This window comes from Chrysemys picta, chromosome 2, assembly GCF_011386835.1.
Source record: "Chrysemys picta bellii isolate R12L10 chromosome 2, ASM1138683v2, whole genome shotgun sequence".
Lineage (NCBI taxonomy): Eukaryota > Metazoa > Chordata > Testudines > Emydidae > Chrysemys > Chrysemys picta.
In genome coordinates, this window is record NC_088792.1 from 76,702,169 (window position 1) to 76,727,397 (window position 25,229).

The 25,229-nt window shown below is 39.3% G+C and overlaps 1 protein-coding gene across 18 annotated transcripts in view; it reads left to right on the top strand.

Annotated features, from left to right (window-relative positions):
• The window catches only part of RBMS3 (RNA binding motif single stranded interacting protein 3), a 917,250-nt gene that overhangs the window by 745,332 nt on the left and 146,689 nt on the right, over positions 1-25,229 (top strand). For all 18 annotated transcript variants that reach the window (XM_042840452.2, XM_042840448.2, XM_065583518.1 and 15 more), the window contains one exon: positions 8,723-8,802. In XM_042840452.2, the coding sequence (XP_042696386.2) occupies positions 8,723-8,802 (80 nt within the window). The remainder of the gene's footprint in view (positions 1-8,722; positions 8,803-25,229) is intronic.

Genomic DNA, 25,229 nt, shown 5'->3' on the forward strand with positions numbered 1-25,229 from the left:
TACATGCGCGCACACACACTCTCTTTCTCTGTCTCGCTCCCTGCCCCTCCCCCTCTCCCCATGTCCTACCTTGTCTGGTTCTCAGGCGTGGCCGTTCTCACATCTGAATTTAGGGGACAAAGAGGGCCATTTCCCCTTCTTCCATTCCACAGGATTCCTGAGTGAGGAAAGAGAAAGCATCCTATCTCTCTTCCTCCCGCCCCAAATATACACACAGGTATCAGGAGGGAGATTCTGACATACCACAGCCAGCTGGCTCCTAGATCAGTGGTTCTCAATCTGAGGTCCATGGGCCACTTGCAGCCCAATCAGCCCGCAGCTGTGGCCCATGTGACATCCTCAGGGCCATACAGGTAGTATATGTATTGTGTTGATATGGCCTACATAACACACACACAGCTGCATATGCAGCCCACAATGGTTAATAGGTTGAGAACCACTTCCCTAGACTAGCCACAGGGACCTACAGTGCATGGTTAGTGCTTGACAGTAAAGTATCATAGACTGTGTAATAGTTTCTCAAATAAAGTAATGTAAACTCCATGAGTGGAGGATAGTAGATGGAAAAAAGTACTAGAAAATGTGTTGTAAACGTGCACTGGACTAGATCAGCTCTAATTGCTGTGGTTTGATGATTCTCCAAAATATTCAGCTGTATTTTAGCCCACCTGTTCTCATGCTCCCACCAAACAAAACCTCTATCCTGGACACGGTCAGAGAGCATAAGAACATAATGTGGTCTGAATTACATGCCTGGGAACTATGAGGTCCTGATTGCTAATACTGGGTCTGACTCCAATTCCTTCTGTGTCCTTGGGCAAGTTACTTAACCTCTTTGCTGCAGTTTCCTTATCCGTAGAATATTCTTTTTATTTCCTACCACATAAGGGTATCACAGACATTACTTGATTAATGTTTGCAAAACACCTTAAGATCCTCATACTGGTTTTAATATAAAAATTAATAACTCACAGAAGGGAACCATAATTTAAATATAACAGAGACCCTTTGATTCCAAAAAATCTCCCAATATTCAGTTGGAATTTAAAAATACGGGGCCTAATTCTCACACAATTTACAGTAAGGAGTCTAAAGGGGCCTTAGTGTAAATGCAAACCAAGCCTGCATAGTTTTATTGCTTAGTGATAATTACAAGATATCAAATATTTGTTATACAATAGCCACTTAATCAGCATGTTGCTCTTTCTAATATATGGTTATGTTCTTAAACTTTTACTTGACATTTTATTAATCTGCATAATGAGTAAGTACAGTAGATTTATTTCCAGAAGGTTTTCTATATATTTATTTGCACTAATATTGTGAAGGATCCCCATTATTTATAACAACTTATAATGACCAGTGTGGTGCCACATTGGTCTATAGAGGTGAATAATATACATTTTTAAAATAGAGTAAATTTTTGTTTGCTAGAGAAGGATAATCCTCAAATGGTTTGGTCGTGAGATTCACTAAGTTTAAGCATACAGAATTCTGATTCTTTATATGAACTTTCTCCAAACATCTTGAGTTTGCAAATTTGGGCTGGAGATTTGATGAGAACAGTTTTTCTTTAGAGATTTTCTACACTTTCCTGCTGGACCAGAAATATAGTAAGAATAGCTCTCTTTATAGTATTTGAGCGCCTCAATTTCTGGTCTTAATCAGAATCAAGAAGTACAGAGGCAAATGAAAAGGAAATTCAAGGTTTTTAAAATAATTATCCAAACCTTTAAGAATATTAAAAAGATTTGGCCTATGACTTTGGTGGGGTTTTATTTTCTCCAAACTAATTCTTACCCAACAATGATATTTACAAGATGCACCCTAGTACCATCAGAAATGTTGCAGGGCATGAACTGGTCTAGGGCCTGGGACTTTTTCCATTAAACTGTGGACTAGTACCAAAAGTGCACTATTAAAGAGAGTTTGAAAGTGATATCTTGTGAACCATCTAGAACAGAAACAATTTTGTTTTACCACTAGAAAGTTGGTATTACCCATTTTTCACAGGTATATTACATCCATCTCTTTACATGACAAATTGTGACATTATTAGGATCTTTATTTTTACAATCTTGTTTACCAGTTTACTTTATTTCTTACATAATTTTTGTGGCCATTACTTAAAACAAACAAAACGAAACAAAACAGGATGATGCAGACTTCAATCCTATGTTGAGCTCTGTGAGGGTGGGCCCTTTTGCCCACACACAGCCCCATGTGTAGGATCAGGCTCTTGTACAGTATGTAACATGAGAATCCCAAATGTTATTTCTGCCATAGCAAGTGCTGAGGGTGTATCAAAATTTCAATAGAATTAAAACAAGATGGTAAATCAGAATGATAGGGAAGTCAGGTTTCGATATCTCACCACCTGCCAAGGCTAGAAACATATTGGGAAACCAGCCAAACTGTTTCCAGGAGTAATAAACATTTTCTGCCGCTAGTCATGAATTAATGAGTAGTCTAAAACACATCAATGAGTTGTTTCAGTTTATTAAATAAGATATTGCACATTTTAGGATAATCTCTTAGACGTACTCTTTTACTACTTTCTTAAAGCAAAAATAATTAAATCCTTCAAATCCCAGAGTAATTTTGCTAAATTATCACTATCCATTTGATTTAATCCTGCTAACAGTGACGACATTCAGAGTTAAATTTTCAAGTTTAGGTGCCTAAATTGCATCTTGCAAACATAAGCATATATAAATTCAAACATGGAATTGTGGTTCAGATCCTCAGGTGGAGAAAATTGGCATAGCTCCCTTCACCGGCCCTATGTATGTGTGCAAAATGGATAATCTGTAATTTCCCTCAGGAGAACCATAAGAGGAACTAATGCGGTGGGGGAGGGGGAAAGATTTCACAATATTGCTTTATTTTCAGAATGCCAGAACCTTCTCTGATTTTCCAGATCCTCCAGGAGTTGGGGAGGGAACTGAGGACATGATTCACTAGATTACCCTGGCCACATAGTCCTCATAATTCCATTTGCAGATTAACTCCTGTTTACCAATCACCTAGGGTCATTGTTACAAACTGTACATATAACCACCCACTTGCATATGCAATTATTTGTTTTGTATGCACAAATACATATTTTCCAATTTTTGTCTATCTTGCATATTTTTATATATCTTGTGATTTTTCTGCACAGGAATAGACGGTGGGTGCAGCATGATCAGCCAGCTTTGAAAATGTGCCCGTCACAGTCAGTGTATCAGAGTAGCAGCCGTGTTAGTCTCTATCCGCAAAAAGAAGAACAGGAGTACTTGTGGCACCTTAGTCCACGAAAGCTTATGCTCTAATAAATTTGTTAGTCTCTAAGGTGCCACAAGTACTCCTGTTCTTCTTTTTACAGTCAGTGTAGGAAGTCTAGGCTGCCAATAGTTTGTCCTTGCACTAACTCACTGTATTCTCAGAGACAAAGGGTAAATTCTAATATATGGTGCTGCAGGTCCTCATACTGTGGTGATACATGGGCTCTATCCTTCATTCTAAATGTTCCGGTTTTCTATGTGAAGTCAAACCTTAAGAGTGAGGGGTAATTTTTCAGAGGTCTTCATTTGTGAACCCACAACTTTGTTCATAGAAGTGACTTGAGTGTGCAAAACTTATGCAATAGCAATAAATGTATGGATTGCAAAACCCATCTGCACTCAATTTACAGCCAATTTATGTAAATTCTGTGTATTACAATTTATGTAAATTCTATGTAAAGAATTTTGAATTCTTTTTAGCACTGTTTTTATTTAAATAAAAAATTTGCCAGTGCAACAAAATGCACTGCAATTAGCTATATATATATATATATATATATATATATATATATATATATATAATACATACAAACACATATATGTCTGCACACACATACAGTTATGCACTTAATATAATATATAAATACAGCATACAAAAACTATGTTAAAAGAACATTATTAAGCTTGCAAAGTCTAGCACTCAAAAGTTAAGAAATGCCAGAATTTGTCCCTTGTGTGTTTGCATTATGATACGGTCTTGAATTACATGGTCACACAATTTTTTTCCACAGGACTGTTGACTCATTGAGTCCCCAATGGCTCCTAGTCCCAATCTTCTTTCCCAGAGTCCTCTCAGTTTCTCCCTGCACGGACTTTGGCATGATCTCTTTACCCAACCAGTCCTGGCTCCTAATCAGATCTGTCTGATCCCCCCCTTCACCTTCTTCCCACACCCACTAGTTCTCAGTCCCAGTCTCCTTGCCCAGCCACTCTCCGTCTCCCTGTGCCTCCTCATCTGGTTTCAGTCTCTTCTCTTCCAACTACTGGCTCACAGCACCATCAGCCCAGTCTCCACCATCCAGGGGTTCTCAAACTGGTGGTCAGGAGCCCTCAGGGGGTCACGAGGTTATTACCTGGGGGGTCGCGAGCTGTCAGCCTCCACCCCAAACCCCACTTTGCCTCCAGCATTTATAATGGTGTTAAATATATAAACAAGTGTTTTTAATTTATAAGGGGGGTTGCACTCAGAGGCTTGCTATGTGAAAGGGGTCCCAGTACAATAGTTTGAGAACCACTGCCTTACTCCCATTCCCAGTTTCCCTTTTCCCCCTCTCCCCACCAGCCTAAGGTTCCAGTCTTCAGCCAATCTATTCCCTAGTCCCCCAAATCCAGTTCTTGTCCCCTACGCATTCAAATCACACGGCTTCCTCCTCTTTGTGGCTTCATCATGGGGAGATCGGAGTGAGGAGAGGGTCATTGAAAGCACAGGAGAAATAGGTTTCCTGCTCTCAATTTAGGTGCCTGGACTCTCACCCAGCCCTGGCACAGCTTGCAGCCCAGAACTACAATTGCTGGGAAAGTTCTGCTTAGCCCCATGCTGGACTATGCTTGGTGCAGACAGAATCTTGGGGGATTTAGCTGCTATAATCGAAGAAACGTATGTGTAATGTGATTTTTTTTTAAAAGGCTTATAACTTGGCCAGATTTGGCCAGATTTTCACAAGGACAGTGAAAGCACATCTCTGACAACAACTGTCAAATTTCAAGCCCTTGCTCCAACGCATGGGGATGCTACAGCTTTCCAAAGCAAATGAAGCCAGAATTTTTTAATGTGGGCAAAACAATGTATTTTTCCCTAATCTTGTTCTCGGGAACAGTTGATTGGTTTGGCTGAGGCAGATACTCATCATGCAATATTTCAGCCCAAATGGTGACAGTTTGGTGAAGTTGTAAATAATTGAAAATAAAGTCTCATAATGGAGTAGTTATAATATTATTGTCATATCTATTTCCTATATCGCCATACCACCCCAATGATTTTATAACCTTAAATATCTTACACAAAAGAAGAGTTGATACTTCACCACATACTACATATATATATTTGAAAATTATAATACACGCATCTGTCCATAGGTGGGAGACGCAGCCAAGATGTCTCAGGTGTTACTTAATGGCTAGAGGTCTAATTAACATATTTCTGGAGGGAAGGTCTACCTGCCACACACAGCTGTTCTGAAAGACTCGAGGGGATTCAGGTAGCATGGAGGAATAATGCATGCGGTTGTAGTTATTCAGCAGCACATCTGAATCGAACATGTAAAGGCGGCTTTGTCTATTATGCTGCCTTTTCAGGCCAAGTTGATAATGCTAGTGTCGGTTTCAAGTGAAGCGTGTGCCAGATTACAGATAGCTAGTGCTGGCATTTGAGAGCCGTTAATTGTGAAACTTGAGAAGAAAATGGGCGCATTCTTTCTAAGACAGCTATTCAGGAGATGGCCTTTTTATCCCCGAGCACTGTGGGTTTCACTTTTATTCCCTTCCCACATAAAATGCATGGAGTGCACTGAGGCTCTTTCACTTGGCAGCTCCTCTATTGCATTCTTTGCCGGGGCTGCTTTGGCTTGTTAAAATGTGCCCCGTGTATTCAAATGAAATTGTTACTGCTGTGTGGTGCAACATAACGTGGTTTGACACTAAGCGCCCGTAGCTACAGAAAACAGCCTTTTCTTGCATTTATGCTTTCAGAGACAAGAGTCTCTAAAGGCTTGCTGCAGACATTCGCTTAGTTAAATCTGAATGAAGCCAAAGTGAACAATCTAAGTTGCTGCCTTTGTGCTCGTGGAAACAGCCCATCCTACATGATATGGCAGTAAAAACTGAGCTACAAAAGACTGTCTCATGGTTAGAACCCAGAAGGGACAATTTTAATGGTTTCACCCAAAACAAATTAACAAAAAATTTTGTACTGCTTGGACTATTAATCAGCCTATTCTCTTTCTCAGTTTTTTTTCTAACTCTTGGCAAACTCCTATCCAAGGAGATAAGCCGACCCTCTCAGCGCTGGGTTAAGGCTCTAGAGAATATATATGCTCTGCAGAATGTTGTTCTTTCCCCCCTTACTAGTCTGTGGTAGGAGTTGTATAGGAATTCATTTAAGAAGGATCTTGACTTGAGAATGAAGTAATACTTAAGTCATTAGAGTCTCCTAGCTGGAAGTATCAGAGGGGTAGCCGTGTTAGTCTGGATCTGTAAAAGCAGCAAAGAGTCCTGTGGCACCTTATAGACTAACAGACGTATTGGAGCATGAGCTTTCATGGGTGAATACCCACTTCTTCGGATGCACACCTAGATCAGAATCAAAATATGGAACGAGTATTGAATATAATCTTTCAAGAGAGCTCTCCTGAAAAAAAAAATCCGCAATGTGATATCTGTAGTTTCTTTGCTGCCTAGTTATGAGTCGTCATCCCTGTCCCCCCTCCCCAAACATTTTAATTCCTATTGTGCAGCATGGGCAACTGTTCTCAGCATCAGTTAGCCTGCTGAGGGGTCTGGTCAGGTCTTGTAAAATGGCTTGTACATTTCTTAAAGTGATATAAACTCGGCCCAGGATTTGGCTCAGACCTCTGTATTCTTTCTAATCACTTCAGTCCTATAGGTGCTTATTTATTATTACTGCTGCAGTCCTATGGATATCTTAGAACTATGATTCACAATTATATCAGGTGAATGATGAGTCATTTCACCAGGACAAGATCATGTGCAGTAATGTCTGTCTCCCTCCAGGGCTTGGACTCATGTAATTTACAAGTACAGATTGATGTTGGTTTTGTTTTATAATCAATTTTCCATAATTTATTTACTCTGTAATAATGAAATCATAGAAATGTTCTCAATGAAAGCTTCTCAAGTCCAGGCCGCTATGCTTAGGCAGTCCCATGTAGACCTAGATTATCACTGACAGCGGGTTATCTAACCTCTTCTTAAAAACGTCCAGTGATGCTGATTCCACAACTTCCCTTGAAAGCCTGTTCCAGTGTTTAATTATCCTTATAGTTAGAAAGTTTCTCCTAATATTTAACCTAAATCTCCCTTGCTGCAATCGTTTCTTGTTCTGCCTTCAGTAGATATTGACAGCAGTTGATCACCATCCTCTTTATAACAGCCCTAAAATATGTAAAGACTTTTATCAGCCCCCCTTTAGTCTTCTTTTCTCATGACTGAACATACCCAGTTTTTTAAATCTTTCCTCAGAGGTCAAAAAGCAAGAGAGAGTCCTGTGGCACCTTTAAGACTAACAGATGTATTGGAGCATAAGCTGCATGCGTCTGATGAAGTGGGTATTCACCCACGAAAGCTTATGCGCCAATACATCTGTTAGTCTTAAAGGTGCCACAGGACTCTCTGTTGTTTTTTACAGATCCAGACTAACACGGCTACCCCTCTGATACTTGACCTCATAGGTCAGTTTCTCTAAAACTTGTATCATTTTTGTTGCTCTCCTCTGGACTCTCTCCCCTTTTGTCCACATCTTTCCTAAAGTGTACCTCCTGAAACTGGACACACTACTCTAGTTGAGGTCTCAGCAGAGCCAAGTAGTGTGGGACAGTTAAACTCCTGTTAGTACATCCCAGAATAATATTACCCTTTTTTGCAAATGTCTGCAATTGTTGGCTTATATTCAATTTGTGATCCACTCTAACCCCAAGATCCTTTTCTGCTGTACTACGGCTTAGCCAGTTATTTCTCATTGTGTAATTGTGCATTTGATTTTTTTGCTTGTTCTTTAATTTATCCAGGTCATTTTGAATTTTAATTCTTTCCTTCAGAATACTTGCAACCCATCCCAGCTTGGTGCCATCTGCAGATTTTATAAGCATGTTCTCCACCCCATTATCCAAGTCATTAATGAAAACCTTGAATAGTACCACATACATGATAGACCCACTAGTTTCTTCCTTCTCATTTGGCAGCAAACCATTGATAACTACTCTTTGAGTAGTTTAAAAAAAATTGTGCACTCACTTTATAATCCTGCATTATTGTCATTTTACTCCCCTTCAGTTTTAGCTTAGATCCTGTATCTTTTGCACATTCTTTGGGGGCATTTTGGGTGCATCAGAAATTTGGAATCAGGTCCTGAGCTTTTTTCAAGAAACATTTGACATGTCCTTGTTTGAAATGCTCCCTAAGACTCAAAAGCAAGCTGTTCACTGCCATGGTTCCAGCCTGCATGCAGCCAGGAAAAATGCTGCAATGCTTGATAGTGGCAAGTTCTCCTTGCTAGCTAACACCATATTGTAATGAACTGCTCCACCTGCATCTCTGCAGAATTCAGCAAGAGCAGCTTTTGAGATTTCTCTCGACATCTGTGTCGGGCCTTCCTTTGCTGACTGCACACTTTCATAAAACTCTAATAATAATTGCTTCCCCCTCCCCCTTTTCTTTTCCAGAATGGAGTCTACAGAAAAATGTGAAGTAGTAATTCAACATTTTAATGGCAAATATCTAAAAACTCCACCTGGTGTACCAGGTAAGTGTTTCCATTTCTTCTTCACTAAAATAACATCAACATTCCTGAGGCATATTAGCCGATTTAGATTATAGGAATGCTGGAGTACATGCTGAGAGTTGCAATATTATAGGTTTGCTGTTGTGTCTCCCCATCTAAGCAAACACGCATAGTTTATTATGAGCAGTGATCATGGTTTGTTTATTTTTGTTGTTACCCTCCAATCCTCGTTGAATTTACAATGTTGGCCCTGCCCTCGTTAGTACTATTCGAACATTTATGTATGACAAAAAAGAAGTGTAAATAATCACTGCAATAATTTTTACTGTATACATTTTCCATTTTTATTGTATGGATTTTGTTTGAATTTCTCAATTGGGGCAAAATCCAGATAGATAAATAGTAGTGGTGTTGTAATGTTAGTTTAAAAAAAAAAAAAAAAAACAAGAACAACTAAGGCTGAACTGATATTTCTGTGCTTACTGAGATTAAAGTGACAGGGGTTTCTAAACCTCTTAGCATTTTTGTTCTCCTCTGGACTCTCTCCAGTTTGTCCACATCTATCTTAAATTGTGCTGCTTGCAACTGGACACACTACTGCAACAGAGGCCCCACCAGTACCAGGTAGAGCAGAGCAACTACCTCCTTTGTCCTACAGTACCACACTTCTTTCTGATTTATTTCCCCCCCCCCCCCAGTTTGTTTTACTTTCCACATTTTACAACACTTTGGGTGAAATCCTAACCTTACTGCAATCAGTGGCAAAACCCCCATTGACTTCAGTGGGGCATGATTTCAATCTTTGTGCTTAGTCAATTTCGCTATGGTCAGTTTCTCCTGTTGCTTGTCTGATTCTCTCTTAGAAGAGGGGAGACTTGGTAGAGGATCTCAAGAGTATTTGTAATATCTGCAGCTACTATAGATTAATTCATTTAAAGTTGCCTATATTTTTGTATTTGTCACTGTCTCCTTAATAACTTCAGCTTTTAGGGTATCTATATAATACATGCTTTTTGTACTTATCTTTTGTTCTTGCAGTGACTCAATTAAATCTCATCATTTTCTGTTAGAGGCAGAAAATTTAGCATCATCGTATGTTTTCAGTAGCATGAACATGCCGCACATAAGGCTCTGACAATGGGCCTCATATGCCTCTCTGGCAGCACATATGGGAGGTAAAGGAGTGACAGTGTTTTCAGTGAGAATTCCACTGGTGCAGAAGCCACATAAAGGTGGCATATATAGCTCCACATTGTCTCCCTCTTCTCAGCTCCCAAGGGTGGCAGATGGGGAGCAGATGATGGGAGAGCAAGTGGTCATAACACTTTGCAGGCCATGCCATCCCCTGAAGCAGGAGGAATCAGGGGTGTTTCAAAGGTTCTCAAAGCCACTTTTTCAACACTACCTGCTCCTGCACTGTGCTTCCCCTGATTTTATTTCTGGGTTTTCTAGCTACTTTCCTATTCAAAATGTTTTAAGGATAAATACAAAAAGGTACTGACTTCAGGGTTTGCCTTAGGGGGGTGAATATTTGCTTTTGATAAATTAAGGATGTTGATGATGACGACAATGTGGAAAAAGAAACTGAGAGCTGAAGACATATAGTAGGTGCTTAACCATTCAGCTGTGGATGTTTTAAATAACTTCTCATTCATCACTAGCCTGCATAGCAATGTATAAATTGTTATGGCTTGATTTTGCTGATTTCATTTAGATATATTTGTCCAAGGAATATAGTCAAGTTGGAAATAATATATAATGCATGTGGGTTATATATACATTCAGACGTGTATATACACAATATATATATGAAAGATGATGGCATTAAGCTATGTATTAATAATTTCCATCATAGCATTGTCAGATACTTCATTCATATCTGCTTTTCTTCAGAGCCAGAATGACCATATTGCAGAGGTGATCAAAATGAATCTTATAGGCCTAATTAGGCCTACAGTTATGCAGTTTGGTTGACAGTTACCCTCATTTTTAATGAAAAATTGCAGCGTGCAAAAACTACATGTCTTATCATGGAATGATACATCTTGGTCAATATGGCCTCTGCTCAGATCAAGAGGGGGCACAGTATGCTGGAATCTGTAATCTCCATGGGCTATACTTACATTTCATTGCCTTCCTGCCAATTGATAGCACATTAAAGACCCTTGCCAGTCAGTTTCCTTTTGGGAGAAACCAGTGATATGGAATCTTAGAGGGTTTTTTCATTTTTATACCATATACGCTAGTCCTTGAACAGAGGTGGTCACAAACAGCATGCAGGCAATCCTTTCTTTCAGGAATCTCAGCCAAAACCCAATGCTCATATTTCAGGAGCAACTCTGCCCCCAAAGTTGATTCTTGCATAAAAAACCTCTATATCACAAAACTAGCAACAATGCAGCATTTCTTCAAAGACTAAGTAGTGCTAGCACAGTACGCAAATGAACTGTGACAGCACTACCTTGTGACTTCCGCCACACCAACATTAACAATAAATATGCAAACTATGTTATGCAAATTAGGCACAGCTGTCTGGATCCTAGCTTGTTGTCAGTATCATCGTCTGTTGGGCAGTTTAGAAATCACTATCATAGTTACTCTGCTGAGTCTGAGTGCTTGACAACACTGTTTCTTAGCTCCCAGTTCTGCAAAGACTTACACAATATGAGTAGCCCCACCATACTTTCTGGGACTACTCAGAGTATGTGAAAGTGGGAAACTCTTTGCAGGATCAATGTAGTTTTCTAATGAGTTTTCTTGTTTTGAGATGTTTCTTACTGTTTACTACCATTAAACTCTTTCTTATACATTGCGTGTTTCCTTACACGTTTTGGAAAACAAACAATATGCTAATTAAAATACAGTTAACTGCACAACTACTGTATACAGTAATTGAACGATGTGATGTTCATATGAATTATAGTAAAATCACCTCCATGCACAAGTATGTAACTTCTAACACAGGCTATAATATTCCATTTTATGGACTTCTCTCCTTAGAGTATTTGCTGACAGTTTTTCTGATCCAACTGATGTAGGTAATCTGTTTGAAACATGGCATGTGATAGATTTGTGCTGTATCACATTAGGGGCAAAGAAATATATACAAAGGCCTTACTTTTGCCATTTCTTCCTGTACTCATATAGTGGGTTGCAATACAACCCTATCTAATATCATAGCTACACCCGATGGAAGCATTGGGAATAGCAAGGACTCTGTTAGTGCAGGGTTTCAGTCATTATAACCCCACACACTCTATAGGCAAGTTTCAGAGTTAGTCAAGACCAGCTCACACATAGGAAAATTAGATTTAACTACAACATTCTTAATTAATTTAACCCTAGGCCTGTATTTCTTCTATTAGTAACTCTTTCTGCTTGATAGAACATTTAAATGATGCTACCGATAAGTTTCCACATTTAAACAATGGTAAATTTTGCATTGCTTTATTGAGCCAAAAAGAGCTGTATAATAGAAGGTGAAAGTTAGAGACAAAGATATTTTTCTTTATTTTTAGTAGTCATTAATTTAGATGTCGAACAGGAACAAAAATGGGATATACAAAGCAATAAAAGTGGGACATACAACAAAATAGGAATCTTGATGAGATAGCATATTTATCTGTATTTCAAGCTGATAAAGTGGAATTGGATTTAAATTATCATGACATGTTCTGGTTGTTCAAATCTTATTTTCCAAAAGAGAATTCCCATTTGAGAGAGTTGTTTAATGTGCTTTCTCCTTGTTTATCCTGATCAGTGGTCATTTGGTTGCAGGGGGTCAGATAGGAAGTGATTTCTCCAATGTTTTAAGAGTTCTCATCTGAGTACCGTTCAATTCCAGGTAAAGAATATTACAATTTATGGAAGAGCCAGTTAGAGTCGTGAATAATTTGACTAATTTCACTATGCACTAGACCACCTAGAAGCATTCACTTGATCCTTGTAAGATGGAGATTTGTATCTGCAAACACAGTTGATTTGGAATGATCAGTTTCATCGATTCACATAGAGTGAACATTTCAGCATAATTTTCAAAGCAAGGTGCTCCCATGATCTATATTTTAAAGTCAGTTCTGCTGTATTCATTATTACAGTTCTTAAGAGCTCACAGAACAAGTATGATCTTTTGAATTAGGAAGATATACATTTTTCCTTTCCTTGCCAGTAATATTAGTTTACTTTTTACTTACTGCTAAAAAGGTTTAGTCCAAGTTTCTTCGTATTCACATAGTTTCTCATCGCTGCTTCTAGTCACTTTGTACGTCCCTGTGATAAACCTATATTTAAGCCTCTCGGTAAAGATAGAAGCATTTTGCTTTATCCTCCCCCTAGCAATTGCTTATCTTCCTGCATGGAGACGCAAGGAGAATCAAATCTCCTAGTGTACTTGGAAAATCACAATCAGAGTTTGAAAATTATCCTTCCAGCAACACAGTCATTGGCATACAAGGAAAATCAGCTCTAGTTATTGTGGTGACCTCTTTATGAATTTCAGTTAAAAAAAAAATGAGGAACCTGATAACGTTAGCAGAGGTATGTCTCCATGTCTGTTGTTAAACGCAACTGCTCAAACAGTCATCTGATTGCTAGAAAAAATTAGCCTATCTGGTTAGTGTTAAATGCAGTTGATTCAGAATTTTCAATTGGATTCCTAGCAGCTTAACAGAGATGGCACAGAACTAAGCAAATCTCATGTGTTGGACAACATCTCCTCTACCTCAGATTCCCTTTATTTCATCTTCTAGTTATCCATAAGCTTTTAATGAATATCTCATGGGTTGTTAATCCTTTTTAATACCCTCACAGAGGTGTGTCTGATCTGTTCACTTTTGAATACAGTGCACTCCCAACCTGTAAGTTGCCTTGGCATATGAGGTTTTATAACTTTACCAGAAGGAAAAAAAGGTTTCATATATAAGACCCAACTTCTGTGCAACTCTTGTAAAGTAAGGAATGATCCGTTTGAACAAAGCTAGGAATAGACCAGTGTCAATCATTTAAGTGTTCGGGCCACCAGTACAGGAGGAAGGTGTAAAGTACCATGTCCCCACAAAGAACAAGCAGACAGGGTGCCATGAATGGCACGTGTCTTGTATGTATTCAGTGCTATGTCTATGTTAGTAAATCATTCTTGCAAAGGGTGCTGCTCTGACCCTTTAGTGTCTTTCCAATCCAAAGGGACTTTCTCAACTAATAAAAATGTTGTGATGTTGAACCTTAGATATTCAGTGCGAGACAATTAACTACTGCAGAAATAATTAGTTAATATCTTTATACTTCTTCCAGACTGAGAAAAAAAACTGCAAACTCCCTGTATTTGACAGGGTTAACATGAATTCCATCAGCACCCACAACACCTTGGATTATTTGATCTTCCATCCTGTCCAGTAGCTTGGCAGTAAGGCAAAAAGTTTGGTGTTGGCTCGTTTTGTAGGAATTGAATTGTCCAGGACCTAGTGGACATTACAAAGATTGCCACTCCAGCTGGTGCTTCATGTGTACAGCTTTGTGGCAGGCTTGGCAGGAGTCAAGAAATGAATGAGTAAGGGAACAAATTTACGTGCTCAATGAAGATGTGACTTTACAAGAGCAGACTGGAGCCATTCTTGTGGTGTGGGGTAGTTTGCACAGTTGCTGTCTCTCTCTCTCTCTCTTTTTTTAACAGCTGTTAATTATATTTCACTTTACAAAACAGCTACATTTTCCATCAGCAAGGAAATGACAAGTTTGGGTACAGCTTTTAGGGGGAGATTTTCAAAGGCACAAAGGACTGTTACATGTCCTGCTCCCAATTCCCTTTGCACCTCTGAAAATGTACCCCATAGTCATTGGGCTTGTGCACACAGTGCTTAAATCTGCACCAGAAGTGTGTAAATTTTAGTCCTCACCAGTGTGTCATGAAATAATTGGCCTACATGGACTCTACTGGCATGCACTAAAACTTCCCTGGTGTGCACTGAGATAGTACAGTTTGAAATGGGAATAGATGGATGTGTGCTAGTCAGGGCTGGCTCCAGGTTTTTGCCGCCCCAAGCAAAAAAAAAAAAAAGCCGGAGTGCCGCCCCTTGAGAAGTGCCGCCCCAAGCACATGCTTGGAACGTTGATGCCTAGAGCCGGCCCTGGTTCTAGGGAACTCCTAGTGCGTGCCAGCCTCATCCATATGGGCACTAGTGCAAACTAAAATGTATATCCCACGCATCCCCATCCCCGGTGCAGTCACAAGCACCATGTAGAGAAGCCCCTTAACTCTTTTTTTTGAACACGTTCAAGGGCCAAGTAAGTCACTTTTATAACTCTGTGAACTTTGCTTTTTGTTTTGTTTTGTTTTGTTTTGTTTTGTGGAGGAAGCTGTCCTGAGTGCAGTGACTATCCCCTACAACTGCCTCCATTTTGGTACATCACAAAGTTTTGTAGTAGTTACAGTACTTCCTTAGTTTCATTTTCCTTGCAAATATTTAGGGTCATTAAAAGCTTAATGTGGACTGAGTAGCATAGTCTACAGAACTTGCTCTGGAAAAACCCATTAAATATGAAACGATATTCATGAAAGTGGTGGAACACTGGAGGAGATCCCACATCCTGATTCTCCCTCTTTGAAACAATGTAAACTACCAATTACTGTTATTACTAAATTAAATAAAAGACTACATTGATAGAAGAAGAAGAAAAAAAAATAACTATTGTCATTTTCGTAGCACCTCTATTCAACTAAACCAGCATTAGTGCCAGATTATCTACTTCCTTTTTTAACCTAGGCATAAATTGTCCTAAGCATTCAATAGCTTTATATACCCCATCTTTAGTAATATTCACATTCTTTTGCTTTTTGACCACAAGGTCTTTGCTTCAAGTTCTAAACGGTAGTTATTGACCAGGATTCTCTCCATCTTCTTTAATGCTCAGTTGTTGCTTTTCTTGTTGAGGTTAGAAACCTCTCCTGTGTTCCACTCCTGTATCAGTTTGAATATTTCTCTCTGGTCAACTCAGGGCTTCTTGAACCCTAAGAATAAACTTAATTTCTTTCATCTTTGTTCTGAAGAAGTAGTCTTAGCATGTGGAATCACACATGTAAGAACAATATCTTTCCTAAGGATGAGTGAATAAAACAGAACACAATATTCTAGTTGAAGGCTAGCAAGTGAATTGTGCAGTAGCAATATCACTTCTTTTCCTTTTCCTCTCCCTCAGTGAATGGACAACAGTGTCTTGTTTGCTTTTATTGGTATTGTAAATATTCTCAGTTAATGGACTTAGGATAACCTTCAATAACCCTTTCTTTTTCAGTTTGCTGCTTAATTTTAATTTAATTGTGTCTCTTTGTATATGTGAATAACACATTGCATTTTTTAAAAAGAACTATTCCCTTGAGGAGTTCAGCCCACTTTACAAAGTTAGGTAAATATAACTAACACCACCCTGACATGGAATATGATGACAAGAGGGTTGTGACTTGCCTCAAGTCACATAGCAAATCAGCAGTCCAGTTGGGAACAGCACCCAGTTTCCTGGCTCCCATTACTATGTCTCGTCCATCAGACTACTCTATGAATGGTGGTGCATCTGTGCTCTGAACTGACGTATACCCTGCAGACTTATATAATGGGCAATAAGAGTTCAGTTAGAGCCCTCTAGATATATAATACAGCAGCAGCGCAAAGAAACCAAAACACAGGCCAATGATTGAACGTATAGTTTGGTTTACAATTAGTTTGTAAGAATTTGCTGAGTGCTCTGAGTTCTCTGAATAAGATCTTAGATTGTAAGTGGCAGGGTCCATGTTTGTACGGTGCCTAGCACAATGAGGTTCTAGTCCATAACTAGTACTCATAGGTACTACAATAATAAAAATAAATAATTTTAGTAACATTAATATTATTGTGGACTTTTTAAACAAAGTTGTTACATTTTCCACTTTGCTGTCCTCAGGAATGATCTGTAGTCCAAAACCAAAATAATTCCGTCCTTTTTTATACTCATTTCCTTTAACACATATAATCATAAGATGATCTGAATTTGTTACTTTGTCTACCTTCCAAGCATTTGTTTTTTTGCAAACAGTTCCATTGTTATCTGCTGAGTACAGTGTATAAATCTTCCCCTATTGTATCAGAAAATATGATCCCTGTAAAGACAGTTGCAAAATAACTGTTTAACAAATTTTCCATTTCCTTATCCACTCTCTGCAATTCCCTACTGTCATTTTTATCTTTTACTTTCTATGCATTATGAATATACGTGCAGAACTCTTTGTTGTTAGCAGAAATTTCTTTTTCATCTTGAGCCCTCTAAACATCCTTTTACCTGTCTGCAGTTTGCGATATTTTTATAGATCTCACAATTCTTGTTTTTGTCAGATGGTTTATAATTTTTAATTCTTTCTACTTATCTTTTATAATAAACCTTTCATTCTCACATAACTACAGTGGCCTCATGTGACGCCTGGCTAGAAAGGGTTAAACAGCCTGCAAAATAAACAACCCTCAAAAGACATGTGGAGGGATAATGTTTGTGTATTTACATATGCATGAGTAGGGTCAATGATGCAATCAACAGTCCCTGTCTATGCTGTATTCTGATCATTCAGAGGTCAAAAGAACATCCCAGCATTTAAATGAATTGTAAACATGGGCTATCTCTGTATTCATCTCTCTTTGAAATGTATAGCAAACAATCTGTGAATGGTGGAGGAAGAAGCAAATTGCCTTATGTTAATGCCTATAGCCAAGTACCGGTGATGGACCTCCTTAAAAGTCATCCTAATTACCTTTTGAATTCCAACTTGTCAAAATACATGAAATTGTATAAAAGATCCTTGGGTTCTGATTCTGTCATCTCAGATCTGCTTAGGCTTCATCAGGGGAAGTTTGCGTCGCAAGACTGACATCCCAGTTATGCTGGTGCGCCCTGAATATGATATTTGGACATTGGACTATAACCTATGAACTATTTCTAAAAGAACTCTTTGCAACTACAAAGCTCACCATCTCTGCTATGAATCTGAATCTTAAGAATTGAACTCCTGTATGTATATTGATCTTTTAACCATACTCTCTCTCTTTTGTTTTTTAATAAATTTTAGTTTAGTTAATAAGAATTGGCTGTAGCATGTATTTGGGTAAGATCTGAAACATTCATTAACCTGGGAGGTAATGTGTCCGATCCTTTGGGATTGGTAGAACCTTTTCTTTTATATGATGAAATAAGATTTACAGACGTGGGTACCTGGATGGAGGCCTGAGGCTGGATCACTTTAAGGGAACTGTGTTGTTTGGACTTCTGAGTAACCAGTAAGGTAATAGAGAAGCTGTTTTATGCTGGCTTGGTAAATCTAAGTATTGGAATATCCACCAGCTTTTTGGGGATTGTCTGTCCCATTTTTGCAGTTCACCCTAATTGAGTGACCACCGCTGGCTCCCCACTAGGACCCCCATCACACCTCAGTTGCCTTTTCTCCCTTGTTTTGAATTGGTTGAGTATCGTTTGCAGTATCTCCAATTTGTTCCTACTTTTCGGCCATTGATTTCTAATAGATAGTGATTTTGATTCTAATCAAAATTACGTGGGGCCATTATCTTGCTGTCAAAAGCAGCTTTCTTAAAGTCAAAAAAATGGTGTTGCTTCATAACTTGGAGTATTTCAAATTTAACTAAGTTGTTTTTGATCACTGAATGAAACAGGCTTCTCCACCTTCAACTCAATTTTTCATTTGTGACTCATTGTTATGTTTCTGTGCACATATCCTTCAGCTGGCCTTACTTTAAAGATACTAATATAGATTACCTTTTGTTTTCGGGGCTGGTATTGGGTACAATAGTAAACGCTTCCTGTCAGAACTGTCCAGATCCCCTACACAGATTCACACATTTTTCATTTCTAACTGTCTTTGTTGTAGGAATGTATGTAGTTTTAGGTCAATAGATATTTTTTGGGGGATAGGGGGAGAACTTGTTCCACCACTAAATGACTTTTGCTCACTCAGGACTTGATCCTGCTCTCATTCAATTCAAAGGGGAAACTCCCATTGACTTGAATGGTGCAGGATCAAGCCTCACTTATTAGACAACTCTACCTAGCACTCACTCAGCTTGCTATTTATACAAACATAAAGTGTACATATTTATAGTTCGGGTATTGGAATGCTCCAATCATGCGGGTTGTTGATCAAACGCTATAAGAGAGCAGATGTATACACAGCACTCCTAAGAATGTGTTCTTTTGCCTTAAATTTAATTGTTACTTATTGTTATTAATGATGGGCAAATCTCAAAAGGTTTGATGTACTGTATGTTTGACCTTTTTTATAAATACATTTCCTTATATTGAATCTGGATCTGCAGCGTTGCCAGGAAGTGAATACCTCTGCCAGGCTTTCCACTCTGTCTCCCTTTGGCCAGAGCTTTTTTTTGCCACACGTAGCTACACAGCACAGTGGCAAGTGTGGACACAGCGTGACGAAAGCATGTAGACAAGGCATAAATTACAACAACTGCCTTGGGCTGCCCTATGGGCCACAGCAGAGCCCAGAATCTGTGCAGCACTGCAGCTCTGCCTCGACATGTCCCTCCTGCCCCTTGCTCAGCTCAGACGTTGGGGCTTGGAAGGGGGCCTTCAGGGGACAGTCCTTTTGGCTGATTTCCACAGTTTTTGTGCCAGATAAATCCTCTCCTGCCTCCCAGCAAGGCTTTCTGGGTCCCTTTATGCTGCTCTGGCTCTTTTCACATTGGGAAAAAAAAAACGGGTCTGGAGTTGGGATGAGGCTCTCACCCATTGTTACTTATGCAAAGTAAGATGAGCAATAGTACAACTCTTGTTATCATACTAGTAGCCTGCTGCTTAATTCCAGCCCTCTGAGCAGCACTGCATCACAGAGAAAATCTTTCAAGTTGAAATTCTGCAGCATAAGGGTGGGAGGGAACCTAGCAATTAAATACATATTTTTAACGTGACAACAACGTAACAATGGTCAGCAGTTCCCATCAAATGTATCAGTCCCCTTTCTTGGGCATTTCTGGTCAGGGGTGCTGGAACAATTTGTATAGTGGGGGGTGCTGAGAGCCATTGAACCAAACTGTAAACCCTGTACATGATGGAAACCACTTCAAGCCAGGGGGTGCGGCAGCATCCCTAGTTCCAGCACTTATGCTTCTGATATGTCTCTTTTTTTGTTTTACTGGCTGCATTTCATAAGATCATAGAAAGGTCTTTCCTAGATTCAGTCACTGAAACTTGAAGGTTGAAACAGCCTATATTTTCATACCACAGCCACTGTGTCTGTGATGTTTTTACAGTTTACTCTAGAATTATGTAGTACTCCTGAATGTGAGAGTCCTCAAGGGAAAGAGGGAAGACGCCTAATGTCTAGCTCTTCATTTATCCTTACTGTTAAATCTTATAAAGACAATGCTCTGTATTTATTTTTCCCATACAGTGCCTGTTTGTAATTGCCAAATAGATGGTACTTCCAGAATCAAAAACTTTTGAGCCAGGCCTGATGCAATGAACATAATATGTATTGTCTGACAGTATACTTTTATGGGCACTGTAGGATGAATAGTTTTCTAAGGCCCAGTTCTGCCAACCATACCCACAACTAGAAATGTAATGAAAATTGCACATTTTAGAAAAAACAAAAACAGTTCATAAAAATGTTTTGTTTTTTACTGGTTCTGTTCATAACAACTAACACTTAATTCAGCAAGTTGCCTTACTGATTGCAATGGGCCTACTCCTGAAGAAAATTACTACTCTGTATGAGTAAGGTCGCAGAATCAGGTCCTACATTTTACTCTATAGCCTTTTTTTTTTTTTAAGTTAAAATACTGTAATTTCTGGAGAAGGCCTGAGGTGTTTTAGAATAAAATTATTATTGTGAGTTCTAAAAAAAATATTATCAATAAGCTATTTTTAAAAAGAGAGTATGTGTAGTCCATCGGCCTAACAATAATGTTCTGTATTGCCAAGCACGGGACCTATGTCTGAATCCCCATCTCAAGGCTATTAGAGAGTAAATGTGCTGTGAAGGCAGAGTGATCAACCTTGCTCCATTTAAAGGTGACTCCTGCAGAAAATTAAGTTGCAAATGTTGAGAGACAGCTGAAGCAGTGGATGCCCCAGCATTTTAGGTTTTTGAAAGTAGCCCACATAAAGCAGTAGTACATGTACTGTGAAGACCTTCCTTCACTAATACGGGATCGATATAACTGGTCCTCTTCATTTCTAATTCATCACTTGGCCGCCAGAAGGATAGTGGCTCCTATGTAACGCAGGGGAAAATGGGTTGGATTTTCTAGGCTCTAACAGGATATGGAGCATTCTTCTTTATTTAAGTTAAGCGATGCATTGCACAATTCCCTGGGTGCATTCTAGAATGTTTTCACACCTCCACTGATGCATCAGATATTGTCCAAAGTTGGAGGCAATAGAAAAGCTAAAACAAAAGTCAAACCTACACTATTTATAGCAGAGACTGTGGCCTGTTTAATGATGACAGTTCTATGGTCTGATCCTATGTTGCTAATTCCCAGGTTTTTACGATCTAATGAAACCTTCCTCATGGTATTGACTTCTTATCAGTACTGTAATTGCTGTTGTTTTCTTTCTCTTTTGAATGATCTTTGACTGTATCAATGTTTCATCCTCCTTTGTTTAATGTGAAAAAGATCATTAAATATCGTAATACAGTTTTTTGTAAGAGAAGTGACGATAATGCTGATGTACCAGTGTAGATAATTGTGTTTTGTGTGCGTAAAATTCCCCTGTAGTTTCAGCTGGATACAATCTGCTTCTTCATTTCATGGTTATAATGCTGTGTGCTGGGCATTTCACCCAAGCAGTGGTGTCATTTCAGTGCTAGGCAAAGTAAATGTGTGGATGGGTCCACAGTAATAGCATATGAAGAAAAAATTGAAAACCTGGGTGCCGAAAGTTATACACTTAAATAAGTTGGCGTGAATTTCAGAGTTGCTGAGCAATTACAGATCCCATTGGCTTTTAGTGGGAGTCACAAGCATTCAACAACTCTGAAAATCAAATATTGAGGCAACTAAACCATGAGTCATCATTTCTGTATCTGATCATCATGGCAGATGCTTGATTCTAGAAGTAGCTTTTAGATGATAATTTATAATTGGATCTCATGTTGCTCCCAAGTTGTGTTTTATTATTTTATTATTAAAATGGTGGTATTTTTAACTTAATTTAAGGAGTTAGGTGCCCAAATCCCCTTGAATTTCAATGGCAATTAGGTACCTAGAGCCCTTTGGTTCAATGGAAGATTTCAACCTACTGGTATATTTTTGTGATATATTTATGAAAGGTGCCCAATTGTCAGCTTTTATGGTACAAGAGGGACCAAGTCTGGGAAACAGAGAAGTTGAATTCTTGTACTTTGAGGCGAGACTTCCCAAAAGGTGCTAATTCTATTGATTTTGAAAGTTTCTGTTGAACAGACATTTGTCTGCCAGTAACTGGATCAAGACCACCAACATATTTAACCAGGCCCCCAAACAGCTACCACCATGTTAATGGTTTTCACACACTTATGACTTAACCTAGGATTTGAATCAGTGACTGCCTTGATATCTCTTTACCAATCATCTGAAGCATCAGGTCCTACATCAGGCTGCCAACTTGAAAAACTCATCACTGTGATTGTTACAAGAAAGGTTGGCACGCTAATAAAAAATTCAAAATTTTGTCTATTAATGACCACATTTCTGAATTTCGACAAGGCAGAATAACAATTAGGGGGTAGTCTTGCATTAACTGTTAAACTAGACAAGGGTGTTGTCAGAGTAGCTGTTGTAATCTAGTCCTTCCTCCTGGAAAAAATAAAACCTGTGACAGACCCAGACCAGTGGGGTACAGGAGTCTGGTAGAGGGCAAATATACTGGTCACTGGATGAATAGTTTTCTGTTCCCTGAGTGACCAGAGCAGGGGCTGCACTAGAGTAATCAGGAACCAGCTAGAACCAGTTAAGGCAGGCAGGCTAATTAGGACACCTGGCGCCAATTAAGAAGAAGCTGCTAGAATCAATTAAGGCAGGCTAATCAGGGCACCTGGGTTTTAAAAACAACAAGGAGTCTGGTGGCACCTTAAAGACTAACGGATTTATTTGGGCATAAGTTTTCGTGGGTAAAAACCTCACTTCTTCGGATGCACCCGAAGAAGTGAGGTTTTTACCCACGAAAGCTTATGCCCAAATAAATCTGTTAGTCTTTAAGGTGCCACCAGACTCCTTGTTGTTTTTGTAGATACAGACTAACACGGCTACCCCTGATACTTGGGTTTTAAAAAGGAGCTCACTTCAGTTTGTGGTGCAAGTGTTAGGAGCTGGGAGCAAGAGGCGCAAGGAGCTGAGAGTGAGAGGGTGTGCTGCTGGAGGACTGAGGAGCACAAGCATTATTAGACACCAGGAGGAAGGTCCTGTGGTGAGAATAAGGAAAGTGTTTGGAGGAGGCCATGGGGAAGTAGCCCAGGGAGTTGTAGCTGTCATGCAGCTGTTACAGGAGGCACTATAGACAGCTGCAGTCCACAGGGCCCTGGGGTGGAACCCGGAGTAGGGCGGTCCCGGGTTCCCCCCAAACCTCCCAATTGACCTGGACTGTGGGTTCTTCCAGAGGGGAAGGTCTCTGGGCTGTTCCCCAACCCACATGGTGAATCTCTGAGGCAAAAAAATCCGCCAATAAGTGCAGGACCCACCAAGATAGAGGAGGAACTTTGTCATAAACCACAGTAGTCAAGTTGATTATGAATCTGAGGCCTACAACAAAGCCCTGAGGGGACTCTACAGCAAACCTCAACACGCATGAATGTGTGGAATACAAATAATCAAATTGAATTTAGACCTTCACTCTCTTACCACAATGAAGTCTCCAGAGTGAATGCACCATCATTTAAAAGGACACAGCCTTTGCTACGAATAGCATAGGTTTGACTTTTGTTTTAGCTTTTCTATTGTAACTTCTTAAATGCTTAGCCTACTAGTCTCCTGATCATCCCTCTACTAAGAATAAATTTAACCCACTTGTATATACCTCCAGGGACAGCGGGCTGCATTGCACTTTCACCTGGTACTGCACACTTTTAAGAGTTCCTTGATTAGTAATATGGTGGTCTGTCACTCTCTATAATTCCCAGTAGGCTTAATGCTACATGTCTTCCCTGCAGCTGGCCTTGCTTTGCTGTCACTGTGTCTTTTACACCAGCATTTCAAAATTTTTCTCCATGAATTTTTAGTAGCCTTTACCCCACTGAACTTTTTATAAATAAAATCCTACCTACATCCACGTGTTCCCCTGCCTGTGGCATTATATTGGACACTAACTGCATCTTATATGCAGGGCTGTTGTAGCCATGTCGGTCCCAGGATATTAGAGACACAAGGTGGGTGAGGTAATATCTTTTATTGAACCAACTTCTGTTGGTGAGAGAGTGACAAACTTTTGAGCCACGCTAACTACTTATGCTAAGCAATGTTTCTCTCCTTGCATTTAGCTGTGACGCTCAGAGTACCTTTCCCAGACCTGAAGAAGAACTCTATGTAGCTGGAAAGCTTGTCTCTCTCTCACTAACAGAAGCTGGTCCAATAGAAGATATCACCTCACTCACTCACTGACTGCATCTTGTTATTTATCACCACTTCTGAGGCAAGAGTTTTGCTCACTGATGACCTGACACAGATTCTACCATTTTGAATAGGTACTGCCCATATTGGGCAGCAGTTGAAGTGAACTTAGAGCATCCTCTTTAAGATGCTTGTTTCCCAGCAGGGACTCGGATTTATTTAATGTCATATGCTATGACTGATTAGTGCAGGGAAGGTTGGAGGCTAGACACTTTTAAAGGATGAATGAGAACCTATTTTTGTTCCCGTTTCATGTTAGTGGTGCTAAATCCATGGGATGGCTACTTACCCTTTTTTTATGGGTTTGGATTGTTGGAGTTCTGATAACTTAAAATTTTGGTTGATTTTATTTGTTGTTATTTATTTCTATGCATTAAGACACAGGAGTGGGGACCGGGGAAACCTGGGTTCTATTCCTAGCTGTCAATACCACAGTTACTAGCAAGCAGCTTTTTCATCTAGGTTGACTTCCACAAAGTAATAAAATATGTATCTTATTCTGAAATGTTAATGCTTTAGGAATCAAATCAGAAAAGCATTTTATCACATGCTCAAGTCCCATTGACTTCAAAGTTTACAAATGTGCCTAATTACTGTCCTGAACCCAGAAACTGGCCTTGTATTGAAAGAGTAAACGAAAAGATGGGCTTGAGCAGCAAAGTTTAGTTCCAAACTTTCCTCAAAGTTCAGAGGATCCTAGAATGAAAATGAGTTATTCCAGCCAAATCAAAATAGTTTCATCAGAATTGTTTGAACAAAATAAAAACTCCTCCTTTGAATCTACTGCATATATTTTTGACCCAAACTCAAGCCAAACCT